General features: G+C 40.6%; 1 protein-coding gene across 1 annotated transcript; it reads left to right on the top strand.

The window, feature by feature from the left end:
* The first annotated feature begins 1,938 nt into the window (after window positions 1-1,938).
* MAGT1 (magnesium transporter 1) lies at window positions 1,939-13,003 on the top strand. Its single transcript, XM_053473441.1, has 10 exons — window positions 1,939-2,076; window positions 2,753-2,922; window positions 4,406-4,523; window positions 5,207-5,347; window positions 5,549-5,689; window positions 5,845-5,934; window positions 6,219-6,282; window positions 7,158-7,232; window positions 8,517-8,607; window positions 12,565-13,003. The coding sequence occupies exons 1-10, from the start codon at window positions 1,993-1,995 to the stop codon at window positions 12,578-12,580; spliced, it is 990 nt and encodes a 329-aa protein (XP_053329416.1). The 5' UTR covers window positions 1,939-1,992; the 3' UTR covers window positions 12,581-13,003.
* Window positions 13,004-17,279: the final 4,276 nt, after the last annotated feature.

Below are 17,279 nucleotides of genomic sequence, written 5' to 3'. Positions count from 1 at the left end.
GGAACCACCCTGTTCTGTTTATGTGAGAATAAGTGCAAAATATGTGCCAGTTACCAAGGGGGGGGGCAAACGGACATAGAAAGAAGACAGAAGAACACAAAGAAGCAAGAGAAGTGGAACTGCGGGAAAGGAGACACCAGACACAAAAGCAGACAGTGGGAAAGGTAGGAGGACATTCAGAGAGCATGAGGGAGAGTGTGAAAGTATGATAGAGTGAATTTTATGACATAATGGATGTGGGTGTAGTTTGGGGGGCATGTCAATGTCGCGCAATACTTCCAGCATGGGGATGCTGAATGGCGCTTTCACAGGTCTGCCTCGGATGTGAGGCAGTCCCTTCCACTAGAAACTGCCTGGTAGTGCTACTTTCTTCATGATGTTCCATGCCATTATTATTTTATTGGGCCACTTTTTCTCATGATAGCAAGGAAATGTCAAGAAGGTTTTAATGGGTTAAAATGCATACGGTGGCTGGAGTGTTCCTTTAGTTTAATAGCTACTAAAATTCCACACCGCAGTCTGTACTACTGGCTTTATGTAACCAGTTTTAGCTGTCGAGGAAAACACCACTTAGAGCGAAAGCCAGCAGTTTAGCATGTCCAGTTCCAGTACTCGGAAAGGGTAGCAGCTGGGACATTTCGTGAGCAGAATGTCTTTTGATGCCACAGCAAAGCCAATGTAACATGTGTGGAGTGTGACGTGATGTAATATAGCCATGATTTCACAAGTGTTCCTGTGGTTTAATATCCCGTGTTAATTGAATGATATGGAAGCATAGAAACTGTGTTTTTTCCTACATTTCCCACATTCATGTACAAACATACACATGTACATATTTGAAGCGTGCAGCTTATACACCGCTTCCACATAGTAGGAACCATCAATCTTATACTTACTTGATCTCTGGCAAGTGCCTGCCTCATGGCTACACCAGCATGCGCATCACGTTGGTGACTATTTAGTCGAGGCAACTGGATTATCCATTTGTAGGAACCTGTGGCTAATGGATACCCCCTGCTCTAGTTTAAATTCCTACTTACTCTCAGGTATGCTTTGTTTCAGCAGAGCCTGTGAATGGAGAGCGCCATGAAAGGAAACACACTATTGATATATGATAATTACTTAAAAACAAAACACAAAAAAGGAAAGGCATGCTAAAAAATGAGTTTGTTTAATAAAAGTTACCCCAATTTACATAATTGGATTTTTCTTTCTGTTCCATGCTGATCATTATCTGCGCATGTAGTAAACACATCTCAGTCAATATATGGATTCAATACCATAAAACAAAACAGGCATTGGCTCATGTAAGGGAACATTAATGGGACAAATGTATACGTAAGTGCCGCCATTCATTTAAACAGTTATCTGGATTTTGTCTTCTCGATTTTCTGACAATCTTATGCGAAACTGACGGACATGGATGTCCCCTTTTATCAGTGTAAGCACGGGGCATTGCAACTATTTACCATTTATAGATTGCGTTTTGTTTTTTTTTTAAAGTGCTAAAAACCCTTTAGTCCTGAAGTGTAAAAAAAGACCCCTAGTCCTTAAGAGGTTAATAACAATATTAGTATTATAACCTAAAAGTTCCAAACATTGTAGATAAAAAAGGGTTAAACATCTGTTAAAAAATATATATACAGCTGCGGAAACGTTTTAGCTTGGAATTAACATTTTAGTGACAGTATATTATGAATGCGTATCCCCTGATATAATTCAAAACGACAAAACAAATTGTATGCATTACTACTATACAGTTAAGCGAAAGGCGCCCACAGGAACACGACGAGTGAATGAACCTGTCAGCGTACCCCTCCCTCATTCATACTAGCAAATAAGACTGGAACAGCTTGCTTCTGTCTTATTGGCTGGTCCAAAGCAATATCTTCCAATCACATGCTGGCACACAGACTCGGCCCTCCCTCTGCGTTGTGACGTTGGGTCGTTTCAGTATTCTCTTCCTTGTTGGCGGAAAGTTTAGCCGGCAACATGGCGGCAGTTCATGCACTGCTGTTTGGGGGTATACTCCTCGCCCTTTTGGGGGGTCTCTCTGATGGACAGAAGAAAAAGGAGGTGAATATGTTTAAAACGAGAGTAAAGAATAGAGGCATTTTAGCATGTGTGCGTCTGTGTAGGTAACAGCATCGGCTTGCGGGTCCATTGTAGAGTTAATGCTTCATTTACATACCCGGGGGCTTTCAGGGTTAGACACTGAGTCTCGGGGATTTTGCCCCAATCTTAGAGTGAAAGGGTGGATTCTCAGGGTCACCCAGTCCGGAGCTGACTCCGTCTCATGCTACCCTACTGTGATCACATGTAAGGCTCCCAATTGGTGCTATTGCTTCTAGTATGGTTGATATGCCTGCTTTAATGCAGGTGACTATATTAAGTATATCTTTAGATAATGACAGGTCAAGATTTCCATGATGACTGCTATTAGAGCCTTTTGGGTAATGCATTTGACGAGTCACTGCATAGAATCTGCAAGATCAGCTATAAAAGGTTAATGTTTCAAGAGTCTCGGGCTCTGCTCATTTAGAAAGTTCCCAGGTATGCTCATGTAGTCTGTCATTAGGTGGAGGGTTTACGTGTTCTGTTTGAAGTATGAAAACATCAGCAGGTGTAATACCCTGTTATTTGTCCTTTTATTGGAATGCAAGCTTCTGGGTCTGCAGTGCAGTTGTGGGGGTATTTTGCTGTATTTGAGCCATCCTGCTCCCCTGATGTGACATCTGCTTTTGATTTATAGATGGTGTTATCGGAGAAAGTTGGACAGCTCATGGACTGGGCCAGTAAGAGACCCGTTATTCGAATGAATGGTGACAAATTCCGTCGTCTTGTTAAGGCTCCCCCAAGGAATTATTCTGTCGTCGTTATGTTTACCGCTCTTCAGTCACACAGACAATGTGTTGTATGCAAGTAAGAATTTGACCAGAACTTCTTTTTTTTATTTATTTCTTATTAATGACATAAGTTACAGAAATGGCAATTGTCCACAAATGACCCTAGAAAAGAACAAACCAGGAAACATACCTGGCTTCCTATATGTATTTTAAACTCATTAATTTTTATTTAACACAATGGGCAGACTAGATGAACAGAATGTTTCTTGTCTGCTGTCAAGTTTTGAGTTTCTTTGTATGTTTCTATAGTACAACATTTAAAACAAGTTCTTAGCACCATAACATCCAATGGAGTGTTCTCATCGGGTTTTGTTTTTAGCATTTATTAGGCTACTTTTAAAAATGTGCTCTTTATACCTTGCTCATGTTGTAATTTGTAAGTATGACAGTATTACATTGGAAAATGGTACTCCTCAGCTTGTCATAAAACTCATCCATGCGTGGTGGTCCTGCCTGGTTCTCCAGCCGGTGTGGTCTTGGGTGTTTGAGCTGCTGAGGACATTGTTGGTGTTCAAGTTGCCCTTATCCCCTGAGATAGTCCTCTTACATTTCTTCCAGAACTCCACAACTCCCACCCTGGGTACATATATTATTAGCAATGAAGCTAGCAATTGGTAGAAAAAAGGGAAAACAGCACCCCCACGTATCACAACAGTCTCCAAACAAATTAAAGAAGTGTCCTACGCTCGGGGGGGGGGGGGTCTATCGCTTTATACAACAAAATATGGAGTCCCTGGCTTGCATGCACACACTATCAAGATGAAACATGGGACCTCATGAAGCCTGGAGCACTTAGGCTCCAGCAGGGCCCATGCCTCCCGCTTGATAGGAGGGTCCCATCGGTGGCATGTGCTTCCCCCCAATCGTGTCACCACAGCACCGACTCCTAAAACATGGATATTGCTTTGTGCGTTACTGATAGAGGTGACCCTTAGTGCTCTGTAATCGTGGAAGTATACCAGGTTTCATGTGTTGCACATATTTTCCTGTTTTATTTTGTTGTCTCCTTTTCTTTTGTACTTTGAATTTTATTTCAATATAGAAATATACAATTTTTTAATTGTATTTTGAAGAGTGCAGAATAATTTGTACTTATTTTTAAATGTTACAAACAACCTGCATTTTAAATCTTAAGCTTGTGTTTTCGGGTTCGAATGACTGTTAATGAAATTTGACAGTTTTGTTAATTTGTACTAATGTCAAAAAACAGGGAGGGGCCCAAACGAAATAAAAAGAAACGAAACAAAGAGTTTGTTTTGTTTGGATTTCAATATCTTCCACTTTGTCCACTGTGTCTAAAATGTGTCTGTTTTGACTTAAACAATCTGTAGAATATTTTTTTACACTTGTACCCCACACCATGGCTCCTTTAACCAGAGAAGCATTAAGGAAAAATCTACAACAATCTGCATTATACATCCATCAGTTTTTTGCAAGTTCATGGTATTCAATATAGCTCACACTGTGGCTGTGGTATTCTGACGTTCTTATTTTCGCAGGCAGGCTGATGAAGAATACCAGATATTGGCCAACTCCTGGCGTTATTCAACTGCCTTTACAAATAGGATTTTCTTTGCTATGGTGGATTTTGATGAAGGATCCGATGTATTTCAAATGGTAAAACATATACATTTAAACGTATACTCTTAAGTTGCATTTGTGCACATGTTCCTTCTCTTCAGTAGTCAAATTGAGATTGTCAACGCGGGACCTTTTTTAAATGCTGTTTGTGAATTTTGCTTTTTTTTTTGCTAAGTTTTTCTTTTAACGGTAGAATATTATGCACCAGTGTTGCTTCTTGTTCTGTTAGAAACATTATCCTATAGCTTTCTGGTTTGTTATTTAAGAACAGTATTCAATTATTTGATAGATAGACAAGTAATAGTTTACTGTTTAACATGAATTAATCTTTGCCGTGAGACACTCTTTGTATGTAGTGTATAATTCCTGCTGCTTTTGGTATTTTATGGAGAAAGTACTTAGAAACCACAACTTCACATTTTTTGCTACTCAAGAGTTTACCTGCCTCATATACTTAGACGGAAGAATATTTATTCTTATTAAAGACTGTACTGTGACTTATCTCTATTTCATTTTAAAGTAGACCCAATACATTACTAATATATAAATATGGAGTTTGTAAGTAGAACTTGTTGCATGTATCGTATGATCACTGAGTTGCGGTTCCTTACCAATTGTTTGGGTAAGCAAGGCATTATAGTTTGCACTCAACCATTTCAAATGTGAAGGCATTTAACAATATATTTAAGCTACTAATAACTGCCCTTTTGTCTCCATAGCTAAATATGAATTCGGCTCCGACCTTCATTCACTTCCCTCCCAAGGGGAAGCCCAAGAAAGGTGACACATACGAGCTGCAGGTCCGGGGGTTTGCAGCGGAGCAGCTTGCACGCTGGATTTCGGACAGGACAGATGTCCATGTAAGTGACAGGCCTTTCTGACGCTGAGAAACCTGGGGACTGCCAGAATGGCCTGCAAATTACTTATATTATTACAATTGACGTGCCAGGAAAAACATCACGTTGGCGACAATTGGCAAATGTCACAAATAATAAGTTCAGCCACTAGTAGTAAGCTGCACTAAAGGGTGGAAAAGTAATTGTCATAATGTGTTTCTGCAGATACGAGTTTTAAGGCCTCCTAATTATGCAGGCCCATTGATGCTGGGCTTGCTGTTGGCTGTGATTGGTGGCCTTGTGTACTTGAGAAGAAGCAATCTTGACTTCCTGTATAACAAAACTGGATGGGCATTGGCTGCCTTGGTAAGTGCCCACTTTGTTGAAAACATCTGTAAATAAAACTGTACCTCAGAGGCATGTTTTTGTATATGAATGGTGGTATGTGTATTATAATTTTGTATTGTTATATATGAGTTCTAATGGATGGGTCATCAAAAGTTTTTTCCTCCTCATTTTAGTGTTTCGTATTGGCAATGACATCAGGGCAGATGTGGAATCATATCAGAGGACCTCCTTACGCACACAAGAACCCACATACAGGCCAAGTGGTAAATACAGTGTTAACTGATATGTTGAACTTCATGGTTTTACTCCAATAACGTTGTTGTCGCGTTGCATATGGTTAGAGTTCTAGGATCACAGAATCCGGTCTCCTTCATTTTCCGAACTGGTTCTTCCTGCTTGTCCATCTGTGGATTATACTTAATTTATAAAGTTACCACTACTCAGTTCCGCAAATAACTTTCATATTTAAAAACATTCTGGGAATGCAAATGGTATGGAGTACATTTCTGGCTGGTGCCTTCAAATTAATATTGTCTTTTCTCTGCAGAATTACATTCATGGAAGCAGTCAAGCTCAGTTTGTGGCTGAAACACACATTGTGCTTTTGTTCAGTATCCTTTTTTTCTTAATCCTGCTACAGGGTTTGGGTCGTAATCTCGGTATAGCTTTAATTTGTTATCTTTTCTGGCAGAATAAATCTCAAATGCTCTTGCATTTACTATCTGTGGTGTCTTCAAGTGGTAACATTAGCCAATTGTGACGTACAATGCAGTCGCTTGGAAAGACTAGATTCTTAGAGCTTGGGAATTTTACTACAGTAAATCCTTGCTATTCGCGTGTTCCGTATTCATAGATTTGCATGGGTATTCGCAGCCATGTGCAGTGAGACTAGAATTTTATAATAGTGTATTTGCGTGTGAATGAGTAGTGTCAGAGAATGAGTATTGGTACACCAAAAGATTGTGCACACTACTATTACAAGGAAAAAATGTGTATAAAATACAGAATTCATGGCATAACAAAAAAAAAAAAAAAAAAAAAAAAAAAGGTACATGAAATGAGTGGTGGTCAATAGCAAAAGTGTTTGGTGAACAGTGTCCTGCTGGAACCCAACACCTTCTTCCTTTTATAGGATCAATGGTTCTGTATTCACAAGGTTTTAAAGGAACCTAACCCCTGCAAATAGCGAGGGTTGAGTGTGTATAATATACCTTTTACCAATGTGTTGCATATTTACGCCTATGATTGTAATGTGCTTTTAAAATGTTTTCATCCAAATCCAGGATTAGGAAATTACCCTATCAATTCAGTTTACCATATTAAGAGTACTAGTATCTGCTTTGTGTAAAGAGACTGCCTTTTTTAAGCACTTGCATCAGTTCCATGTGAGCTAGCATAAATGTATAATATAAATCATTGAACTCTGGGTAGAGGCTCAGAGAAAAGATGTCCTTGGTTTTTGTTGGCACCTTACATCTTCCCTTAGATGGTGGCGTGACTCTGGGGATGGTTCTTCTACATGAAGCTGCCACTTGTGATATGGATGTAGGAAAGAGGAAGAGTAAGTATCACCTAGTACACTAATGCTATCCGTGATACTCGCCCGTAAACCGTTTGTCTATTCTGCCGAGGGGGACATATTATTTGTGTGTTGCACATATTTACTCACTTATTATTTGGGTGCGCAGACACTTGCGTGGTTTTGATTGTATTTACCGTATTGGCTCGGATATAGGCCGCCCCCGTATATAGGCCGCACCCTAAAAGTTTGGTGCTTTTTTAAAGAAAAAGTTTTTTTTCTTTAAAAAAGCACCAAAAAAAAACATGCTGCCACTCTGTCCCCCCCCCCCCCCGAGATATGCTGCCACTGTCCCCCCCCCCCGAGATATGCTGCCACTGTCCTCCCTCCCCGAGATATGCTGCCACTGTCCTCCCTCCCCGAGATCCGCTGCCGCTGTCCTCCCTCCCCGAGATCCGCTGCCGCTGTCCTCCCTCCCCGAGATCCGCTGCCGCTGTCCTCCCTCCCCGAGATCCGCTGTCCTCCCTCCCCGAGATCCGCTGCCGCTGTCCTCCCTCCCCGAGATCCGCTGCCGCTGTCCTCCCTCCCCGCGATACGCTGCCGCTGTCCTCCCTCCCCGCGATACGCTGCCGCTGTCCTCCTCTGCCCCCCCCTCCTCGACTTACCGGAGCAGACTCCCGGGTGTCTTGCGGGGCCGGCGAGGGACATCTACGCAATACGCGTATGCAACTTTCGGTACCGGAAGTTGCATGCACGTATTGCGTAAATGTCTCCCGCCGGCCCCGCAAGACACCCGGGAGTCTGCTCCGGTAAGTCGGGGGTGGGCAGAGGTAAAACGCTTAGATAACCTCCCGTGCCGGCACCCCCCCCCCCGTGGGAAGTGCTGGCAGGGGAGGCTGTCTGAGCGTATCGGGGAGAAGGATGCAGGTCCCCTGCACCGCTGCGGGGGATCTGTATCTTAACCCCGCTGCCTGCCCGGCGCCCGGGACTGCATGTCCCGGGCGTCGGGCGCTAGAGCCCGAATATAGGCCGCACCCCCACTTTAAAAACTTAAAGTGGGGGAAAAAAGTGCGGCCTATATTCGAGCCAATACGGTAATTTGGAACATCTTGGGGAGTTCGTTCCTGTGTCTTTGCGGCACCACCTCACCAGAAAGTGTAATATTTATATTTAGTTAGAACATTGCTTCACTTTTTTTGTATTTTGATGCTTAATATATCAATGATTATCTTTTCAAGCCAGGTGAGGTGGTTGTATGTCTTTTGCTATCATGCCCTGATACATGTTTTGATGTTGTGTGTTTTCTTTATTTTGTTCTATTAACAGTGATGTGTATAGCTGGGATAGGGCTTGTGGTTCTGTTCTTCAGCTGGCTGCTATCAGTCTTCAGATCAAAATACCATGGTTACCCATACAGGTAGGTTGCATATGGCTGCGCTAGTCTAATAGAGACAAGTGTTTATTGGCAGTACAGGAACTCAGACCAGCAGCTGCAAGACAATCCCTCTGAGAATGTCCAGGTATATTAATGAAGATTATTGTTAAACATTGTAACCCAATGCAGAATGCACTTAATCTGTAAAAATCTATCATGAATTATCTTCATAATGCTGCATTCAGTTATAAAGTGTTTCAGTTCAACAATTGTAAGAAAAAACACTTTTTTTAGCATGTGACTGGCAAATTAAAGGGTTTAAGTCACGTGATCAGATCTAGTTTGCCTTAAAGTCTATATATAAATACCTGGGTTTCAAGTCTAAACTACTTGTATGGTTTTCATTTAAATCCAGCTATACCAATATTACAAACATTGGCTTTGGAGCTCTTTTGATGCATGCATATGGGGAAAGGGAGCAACTTTCGTTAGACTCCCCCGAATTAGAGCAGTAGCTGGCTATTTAAACCAAGTTTTATTTTTTACTTAAAGGGATAGTGTAATACGCATTTGTCTTTAGATGGGTTATAAAGTACTTTGAATACTGGGGCTGAAGCCCCCGATCTTTACTCCATAGCCTCAAAAGGAGACTCCTGAGTAGCGGTCGACAGGGACCTGTGTCCGTCACAAAGGATTCTGGTCTTTCCCACTCGGACCACTAAGACCACCGTGTAGCGATAACCTGATCTGGTCCTGCAACATGTTCTCTTTAAATGCTGTATTCTCTCTACCCTGAGTACCAGAAAGTGATGTCCTTTCCAGCGCTCAGTGAGAGAGATGGCTGCCTGCTAGGCCACAGGTAGGGAGCGAAGGTGGCGTTTTCTGGGGAGTGGGTGCGGTTAAAAGAAATTGTTAATATTGAATAGAACTGGATGTAAAGAGCAAGAAAAGAGGAAAGCAAGAGAGAAAAAAGATAGTAGTGCAGAACATCTTTTAAAACACAGAAAAATGAAGAGAAGTCCTTAAAAGAGATGCAAAGTAACTGTTTTTCAAGTAGCTGTGCTACTTTTGTTTTCTACCTAATTTTCACGCACAATCGAAGTCAACTTGCATGGTTTCTTTTTTTTTTTTTCTTTTGCATTTGTAAATGACGTCTATGCGTTTTTTCAAGTCCCTCTCCCCATATTCTATCCCTTTTTCCCTGGCTACTTCTCAGTCTCATGTCTCCTTGATTTTCTGCCTTATTCTCATATAGAAAAGAGGAATTCACTGGAGCAAAAAAAGTAAAGTGATTCTGACTTGTGGAATGGCAGTAAAAAATCCTCCTTTGTTTATGCAAATATTATTAAGGCATCCTAAAATTGCTCAGTCGGTAGTACAGACCTGTACGTGTCATGGTGCTGACGGCCAACTATTGCATTTTGTGGATTAATAGGTGATTGTGTACATAGCTGGGTAGTGTGTGTGTGTGTATATGTGTATATGTGTATATATGTGTGTGTGTATGTATATATATATATATATATATATATATATATATATATATATATATATATATACACACTGATGGTAATTTATAGGGTCACGTATTATACCACATTGAATGCGATTGCTGGGTCAGAGATGTGGTTTTCATTAGGGCTTTTCATAATAGATTGGTTGGTCAAAAAGCATGTGAGCCTCTCTACTACACTGCTATCATATCTGCTATGGGCTCTAGCCCTGGATCTTTTGGAGACTTAGCAAAGCCCTGGGGGCATAAAAAAAAAAAAACATGGAAATTTAAAGGGGACATACATACGTATCGAGGCATGTAGCAACACAACCTCCCTACCCCGAAAGCCTTGTGATTGCTCCGAGGAGTAACTACAAGCACCATTGTGCAAATGACGTTGCTGTTCACTAAGTTCACTATCCAGACCCACTTGAGAACTCGAGCTCCTCCTGCAGGTTGAATGCAGGTATAATGCGTGTGGGTGCACAAAATGAGAGAGAAGAACCCTTACAGCAACACTGAAAAAATGTTAAGAGCCTTTGTCCCAAATGTACGAAGAGTAAGAAACAGTCTTGTCATTAAGGGGTTAAGAGACCAGGGTTCAAGGGGTGGCGCCTTCACAGGAAGAGGAATTTCCCAAACATTCAAGGCATCAAGTAGGATTATTAACAGCATTCAGAGGTGCCTGGGATCATCTGACTCAGGATGCATGGGTAAACAGTATTGTTTCAAGAGGATTCTGCCTCTAGTTCAGAGATCTTCCTCTAGAAGATTCACGGTGTCTCACTTACTCTCTGAACCAGAGCAAAGATCCGCTCTACACATCCCGATAAACGGAGCCATTGGCAAGACTGAGACATCTGAGATTGCTTCGGTCTTTCCTGCTGTCTCGATGGGATGGACAGATGGCATCATTAGATACTCATGTAAGATTACCTCCCCTAATTCTGTACTCTTTGGCTTGGTGGTCATACCAGAACAGACTTACCTCAGGGAGATATTAGCTGACACTTGCACCTTTGGTCATCACCACCTAGAATTTTTGATGGTGGAAAAGACTCCTGGCAGCACCTCCTTGCAAACAGAGCAGTGCAGATCCATTTAGAAAACAGGTCGGTGGTACCCTACATAAATAGCACTACAATGTTGTCATTGGGCAGAAAGTCTTTTTGGCCCTTCATATCAGGGGAGCTCTGAATTAGAGCCCTGCGCGGGACTACTTTTTTAATCCCGCTCCCGCGGTTTTTAATCCCGCTCCCACAATGTGGGTGTGCCGCTCCCGCCACATTTGTGGCCAATCATGCCCGCCTCCTTACCTGATTTCCCGCGCGGCTGCCCTCGAGTTGTTCCCTCACGACGTCTCTTCTCTTGCTCTGCCCAGGAACAAGGCGGAGTCACAGGAAGTGACGTCACATCTCGTGACTCCGTTTTGTTCCTGGGCGGAGCAAGCTAGGAGACACTGTAAGGGAGCAGCAAGAAGGCAGCCTTGCGGGACTGCGCGGGATTACCGGGACCTGCAGGTACAGTGCCTGACCTCCCGCCCGCAGCCCCAGCAAGACCGCCCGCAAGTTTTTTGGCGGGACCCGCCTCCCAGTGCAGTCCTCTACTCTGAATGTCCAAATGGCACCCAATGTTACCAGGTGAATGTTCCCTGCACAAGGACACTTTTCAGCTAGTGGTCGACAGATGGCGAGTCTCAGGTATTGATCTCATAGCCTCCAGAACAAACGCAAAACTACCCCTCTTCTTTTTACTGAATCCCAGGGATCATCCTCTGGTGTTAGATGCCCTTTCCCAAAAATGGAATTTCCAGTTAGCTCTGATAGTGCGAGTACTCAAGAAAATCGTCAGACGGTGCTTTGGTCTTCCTTATTGGCCTAGGTGGATTTGGTACTCCAGAGCGATGCAGCTGCGTGTGAGGCCACCTTTTTGTGTGAAGAAACCTTTTTGTCCAAGGGGCCTGTATGTTATCCAGATCCGACCATACTAAAACTAATGGGTTGAAAATTTAAAGGAGGATCCTGAGAATAAGGGTGCTCTCAGAACCATTCACAGGGATATTGCTGCACAGCAGGAAGTTGGTGACTTCACTACGATACTTGAAAATCTGGAAGACCTTATCATCCTGGTGTACCACTTTTTTTTTTTTTTTTTTTTTTTCCTCTTTTTTTTAACTGGTCTAATTAAACTTTGAAATTTTCAACCCTTATTTGTGGAATGGGATCTTCTATCTATACTGTTATATATATTTCAGCGCTACTCTTTTGGTATGTTCTGTTTACAATGTCTGGGCACAGCCATTGCAAGCAAGGCTTTATGGGAATATGTTGCTAATTTGTAACTCTGTTTTTTATTAGGCATGGACATTATAAAGTTTTATATTTTTGTTCTTTCTTTCCTCAACTCTAAGTAGGCTTCTCTACCTTAGTCTGTACTCATTTTATATGTTTTCATATTATTGTGCTGATGTACCATTATAACCTTGCATCTTTCTTCTTTTTTAGTTTTCTCATGAGTTAAAAGAAAAATTGAAGAACCAAGTCAACGTCAGGCTTGTTCTAAGAAAATGCAAAGTTTGAACGGTTCATGTAATCTCTTCTATAACCTCTGCTGTTGAAGGTTCTAGACCACTTTATACTAAGGTGAGGATGAGAACTCCTCCAGCTGCAAAACATTTTTTTCCTGAATGAGATTTTCTTTTTGTGGGTGAACCAAAGAAATCATGCAGTGCCTTAGTAAAATGCAGTAAATATTCTTTTTTTTTTTTTTTTTTGACCTCCTTCAAAGTGTCAAGTCGCTTTTACGTTTTTGACAAGTCTGTACTTTAAAATGGTGATTATAATGTAGTAGTTACATTTTGTGTTTCTCTTGTAAGGTTATGTTCATTAATTAATGCTTGTAGGACATTGTTAATCTTGACACGCATGTGAAAATTTTTCTTTCTATTAACCCCTTAAGGACAATGGGCGGTCCCTAAACTCATTTTGAGCCCGTACATGTACGGGCTTTGTCATTAAGGGGTTAAGAATGCTGATATTTTAGCTTCTTACTAAAACTGGTTTTGGTAAGTTTCTCTTTCTGACCTACGTATGTTTGTTTGTATGTTGATTTGGTCATACCAAGTACGTTTGGGGTATTTTCTACAAGCTTAAAATGCTTCCTTAATTCTTCTTGACAGCATTTTCTAACCTTTCCAGTGATACTGATTAATTTTTTTTTTTACTGATTTACCTAGAGATTGTGTGCTCACCATAGAAAGTAATCGGATATGTAATTGTGGTTGCTCGGTTTTATTCTGCTCATTAGGGAAATGTCTAGTATGTACAAAAGGGATATTTTCATTTTCTTTTTATGTACCCGTCATGAGCAGTTAACGTATTTTTTTTGCTCATCTGTGGACGATGGGCTTTATCTGAAGCTTCCAAATAACAGTTGAGGTGGTGACACTTTTAAAGCACAAACCATAATATTCCTTGTACAGATTATCGCACATACTATTTGTTTATATATCACACACAGAATTATTCTGTTTATAGTGGAAGCATGATACCTGAAATCTCATTATTTGGTAACAAAAAACACTTCCCAGAACTAATGTGTGAAAGTAGCAAATAAAGTGGAAATTGTAAAATATTCATTGGAAGGTTGACTTATGCCATGCCTGTAGCTTATAGTTCTTTATCTGATTATTGAGATGCAAAGATTGTGTGAGGTTTTTTTTCCCCCCAAGCAATATATCTGAATGTTAAATGTTACCCATTGTGCTGACACTTCAAAGTGCCTGAAATGCAATAATGTGGTTACGGCTCCAAAAACTGAGAATAAACAGTAGCATGCCTGCACAATTATTGTTGGACTACAACTCTGCAAGCGTCTGACTTAAAATGAAATTTGGTACTGATCCACAGTTTAGGGCAGCCATAGTGAAACTGTAATTTCTTATGTTTCAAAAATGTTTTACTGGTCTGCTTTATCATCTCGATAGTTTTCAATAAACCAATTTAAACCACAAAAACTTTTCTGGCTGCATTTGTTGGCATACTATGTTGTCTGATACTAGCTAACATGCTCATCATCATTTAGCAGACTATTTTCACAATACATAGAGGTTCAAGTTCTCTTGATATATATATATATATATATATATATATATATATATATATATATATATATATATATATATATATATATGTGTGTGTGTGCTTTTTGTTTATCTACAAAAATTAAATACCTTGGGTAGAAGCAGAGTACTCTGTTTGAAACATTGTTAATGATAAATAGAGGTAGGTACATTTTTACATATATGAATATGCATCTCATGCTTTACATACTTAATACCACTTTGCAGTAGATATTGTCTGCAGTGGGAAGAAAGAGTAAGATAACCGTAAAATGTGGTCTGATCTTCATGTAAGTTAACAATAATTAACAAACACCACCTGTTTTAACTAAGAACACACATATTGTATTGTTCTTGTCCATTTTGAATATATCATTCACACAATGTGTGTTAGAAAAAGTATGTGAACCACTAAGCTAATCACTGCAACAAAAGGAAATTGGAGCCGGGAGTTGTCAAGCCTGGAGTCCGATCAATAAAAAGAAATTGAGGAGCTACATTGACATAAAAAAAAGCTCAAACATCTTGTTTGCTGTTCTCAAGGAGCATCTGCTGATGTGAACCATGCCTCGCAAAATATAAATCTAGGAAGACCTCCAATCAATAATAAAATGTTGATTTGCATAAGTCTGGAAGGGGTTACAAAGTAATTTCAAAGAGTTTACATATTATCAGTCTACAGACATTGTTTGTAAGTGGAGACAATTTAGTACCATGGCTACCCACCTTAGTGGGTGCCCAACCAGGATGACTCCCAAGGGCACGAGGCAGAATGCTCAATGAGGTAAAAAAAAGAACAATAAAGGAATCATTGCAACTTGTTAACATATCTGTTCATGAGTCTACCATATGCAAAACATCGAACAGGAATGGAGTTCATGGCAAAACACCACAAAATTGCCCTCCAATTTAACATTGCTGTTCGCCTGACGTTTGCCAACAACTCAACGTTACTGGGAGAATGTTTTGTGGACACATGAAACTAAGACTATCAGGAAGAACATGCAACACTACGTATGTAGTAAATAGGGCACCTGTGGTAGTGTGTGCCTCTACAGGGTGCTCTCACAGCAGGACAGGAGGCAGAAAGTAAAAAATAGCCTTTTTTTTTTTTAAATTGCAGCTGAATAAACAGTCTCTTTACAGCAGAGAATCACGGCTTGTTAGTATACAGCAGGGTCCTTCACACATAGGAGGGAATAAAACTCCATTCCATAGGTGTCCTATTGGGAGTCAGTCAGGTAGCATTACAGTACCAACCTGGAGACTTTACACTGGCCTCCCCCAGGTTCGAAACTGCACCACTTTTTAAACCCAGGTAATAAGACAGAATTTTAAAGCCCTGTTTGGAGCCTTTAGGTGCTTGGTGCCTTGTTTGGGGGAAATGTTTGTACGCTCATCTATATGCCTATCCACATGAAAACATCCCAATGGTGAAGTATGGGGGAGGGAACATCATGATTTAGGCTGTTTTGTTGCCTTTGGGCCTGGACAGCTTACCATCATCAAGGGGACAATGAGTTCCCAAGTTTATCTGCTAGCTGAAGCTCAGTAGAAGTTAGGTGATGCAGCAGGACAATGACCCTAAATAGTAAAGTAAATCTACTACAGAATGGTTTAAAAAAAATAATAAAATCCACCTTTTGGAGTGGCCCAATCAGAGCCCAGACGTTAACCCATTAGCGACGATGCGGAATGACCTCAAGAGAGCTGTATACACCAGACATGCTAAGATTATGGCTGAGCTTAAGCAGTTATTCCTCCTGAACAATGTGCAGCTCTGATCCAAAGCTACTGAAAGGGCTTGTTGAGGCCATTGCTACCAAAGAAGGTTCAACCAGTTATTAAATCCAAGGTTTCACTTAATAACAAAGTACTGTAGACAGACTTGGGCTGACACTCAAGGATCTCTAGTAACATCAGAGCTAGTATCCAGAAATGCAGGAAGGACCACTTAGCACATGGTTATGAAAAACTACTGTATATTTTCTATCCTATTCCTATCATTGTTTGTTTCTCGCCTAAGAATCTTGCTCAAAAAACAAGTTTGGCTCTCATAACTTAACTCTAGGTGCAGCAGTGTTAATGAATTATATCTTGTCCTGAGCATCTCCAGCTGAATTACTGTGTCTAACCGCATTATGGCACATGATGGTACGTTCACTTATATATTTTTGGAGACAGGGTCTAAGGGTTACCTGGTAGTGCTGAAGTCCAAATGCAGATGTATTGGTCACCCATGCAATATCTCACTAGCAGAGCAATCAACCAGCACAACTACTCTGGAGTAAGTGATAGTACCAGGACTAAGGCGAGACAAGGTACTAAACAAGAAGACGCAGAGGTGAAGGCAGACAAATCCAGACCTTAAGGCCAGCATCACAGATTCATAAACGGAGAAAAAGCCAAAGGTCAAGAAGCCAATGAAGTCATCAGAGGAAGGCAGAAGTTTGGGTAACAGGAGATATGTGTGATTGAGAGCGAATCACTGTGGTGCTAGTTGCAAGGAACCAGAACAACTAAGCAACAATAAGTAGTGTTTAGGGTTATTTATAGGAAGACGCACATCACAATTGTAGGTGTTCTCTTGTCATGTATGTGTGATGTTATATTGCTGGGCTTGATTCAATAGACCTGACATAGCATTGCAATGTCCTGGACTAAAAACAAATGAATGGCAATTGATGCAAAAATGCATATGAGCTATATTTATATATATATATATATATATATATATATATATATATATATATATATATATATAAACAATAATATGCTATTGCACTTCAAACCAATTCTGTTGTAGCCTGGTGCAAGGTAACAAGGCAAAGTAATATACACAGTCTATGGATAGTTACCAGCACTAGGTCTTTTTCCAATAAATACAAATTCCCCTTTTGCAGGTCAACGTTTCAGTCTTTTTTTTTTTTTTTTTTTTTTACTAGAAATAGTCAGGACTGCAGAAACATATCAACATATAAAAGATTAAGTATAACAAAACGTACATACAATACTGGACACAAAAAATATCACAAAATATACAAAGAAGAGACATTCTGATGAAAGTCAAATAAAGACTGAAACGTTGACCTGCAAAAG

This window comes from Spea bombifrons, chromosome 8, assembly GCF_027358695.1.
Source record: "Spea bombifrons isolate aSpeBom1 chromosome 8, aSpeBom1.2.pri, whole genome shotgun sequence".
Lineage (NCBI taxonomy): Eukaryota > Metazoa > Chordata > Amphibia > Anura > Pelobatidae > Spea > Spea bombifrons.
Note: the sequence above shows the minus strand (reverse complement) of the source record. Positions and strands in the feature narration are given on the sequence as shown.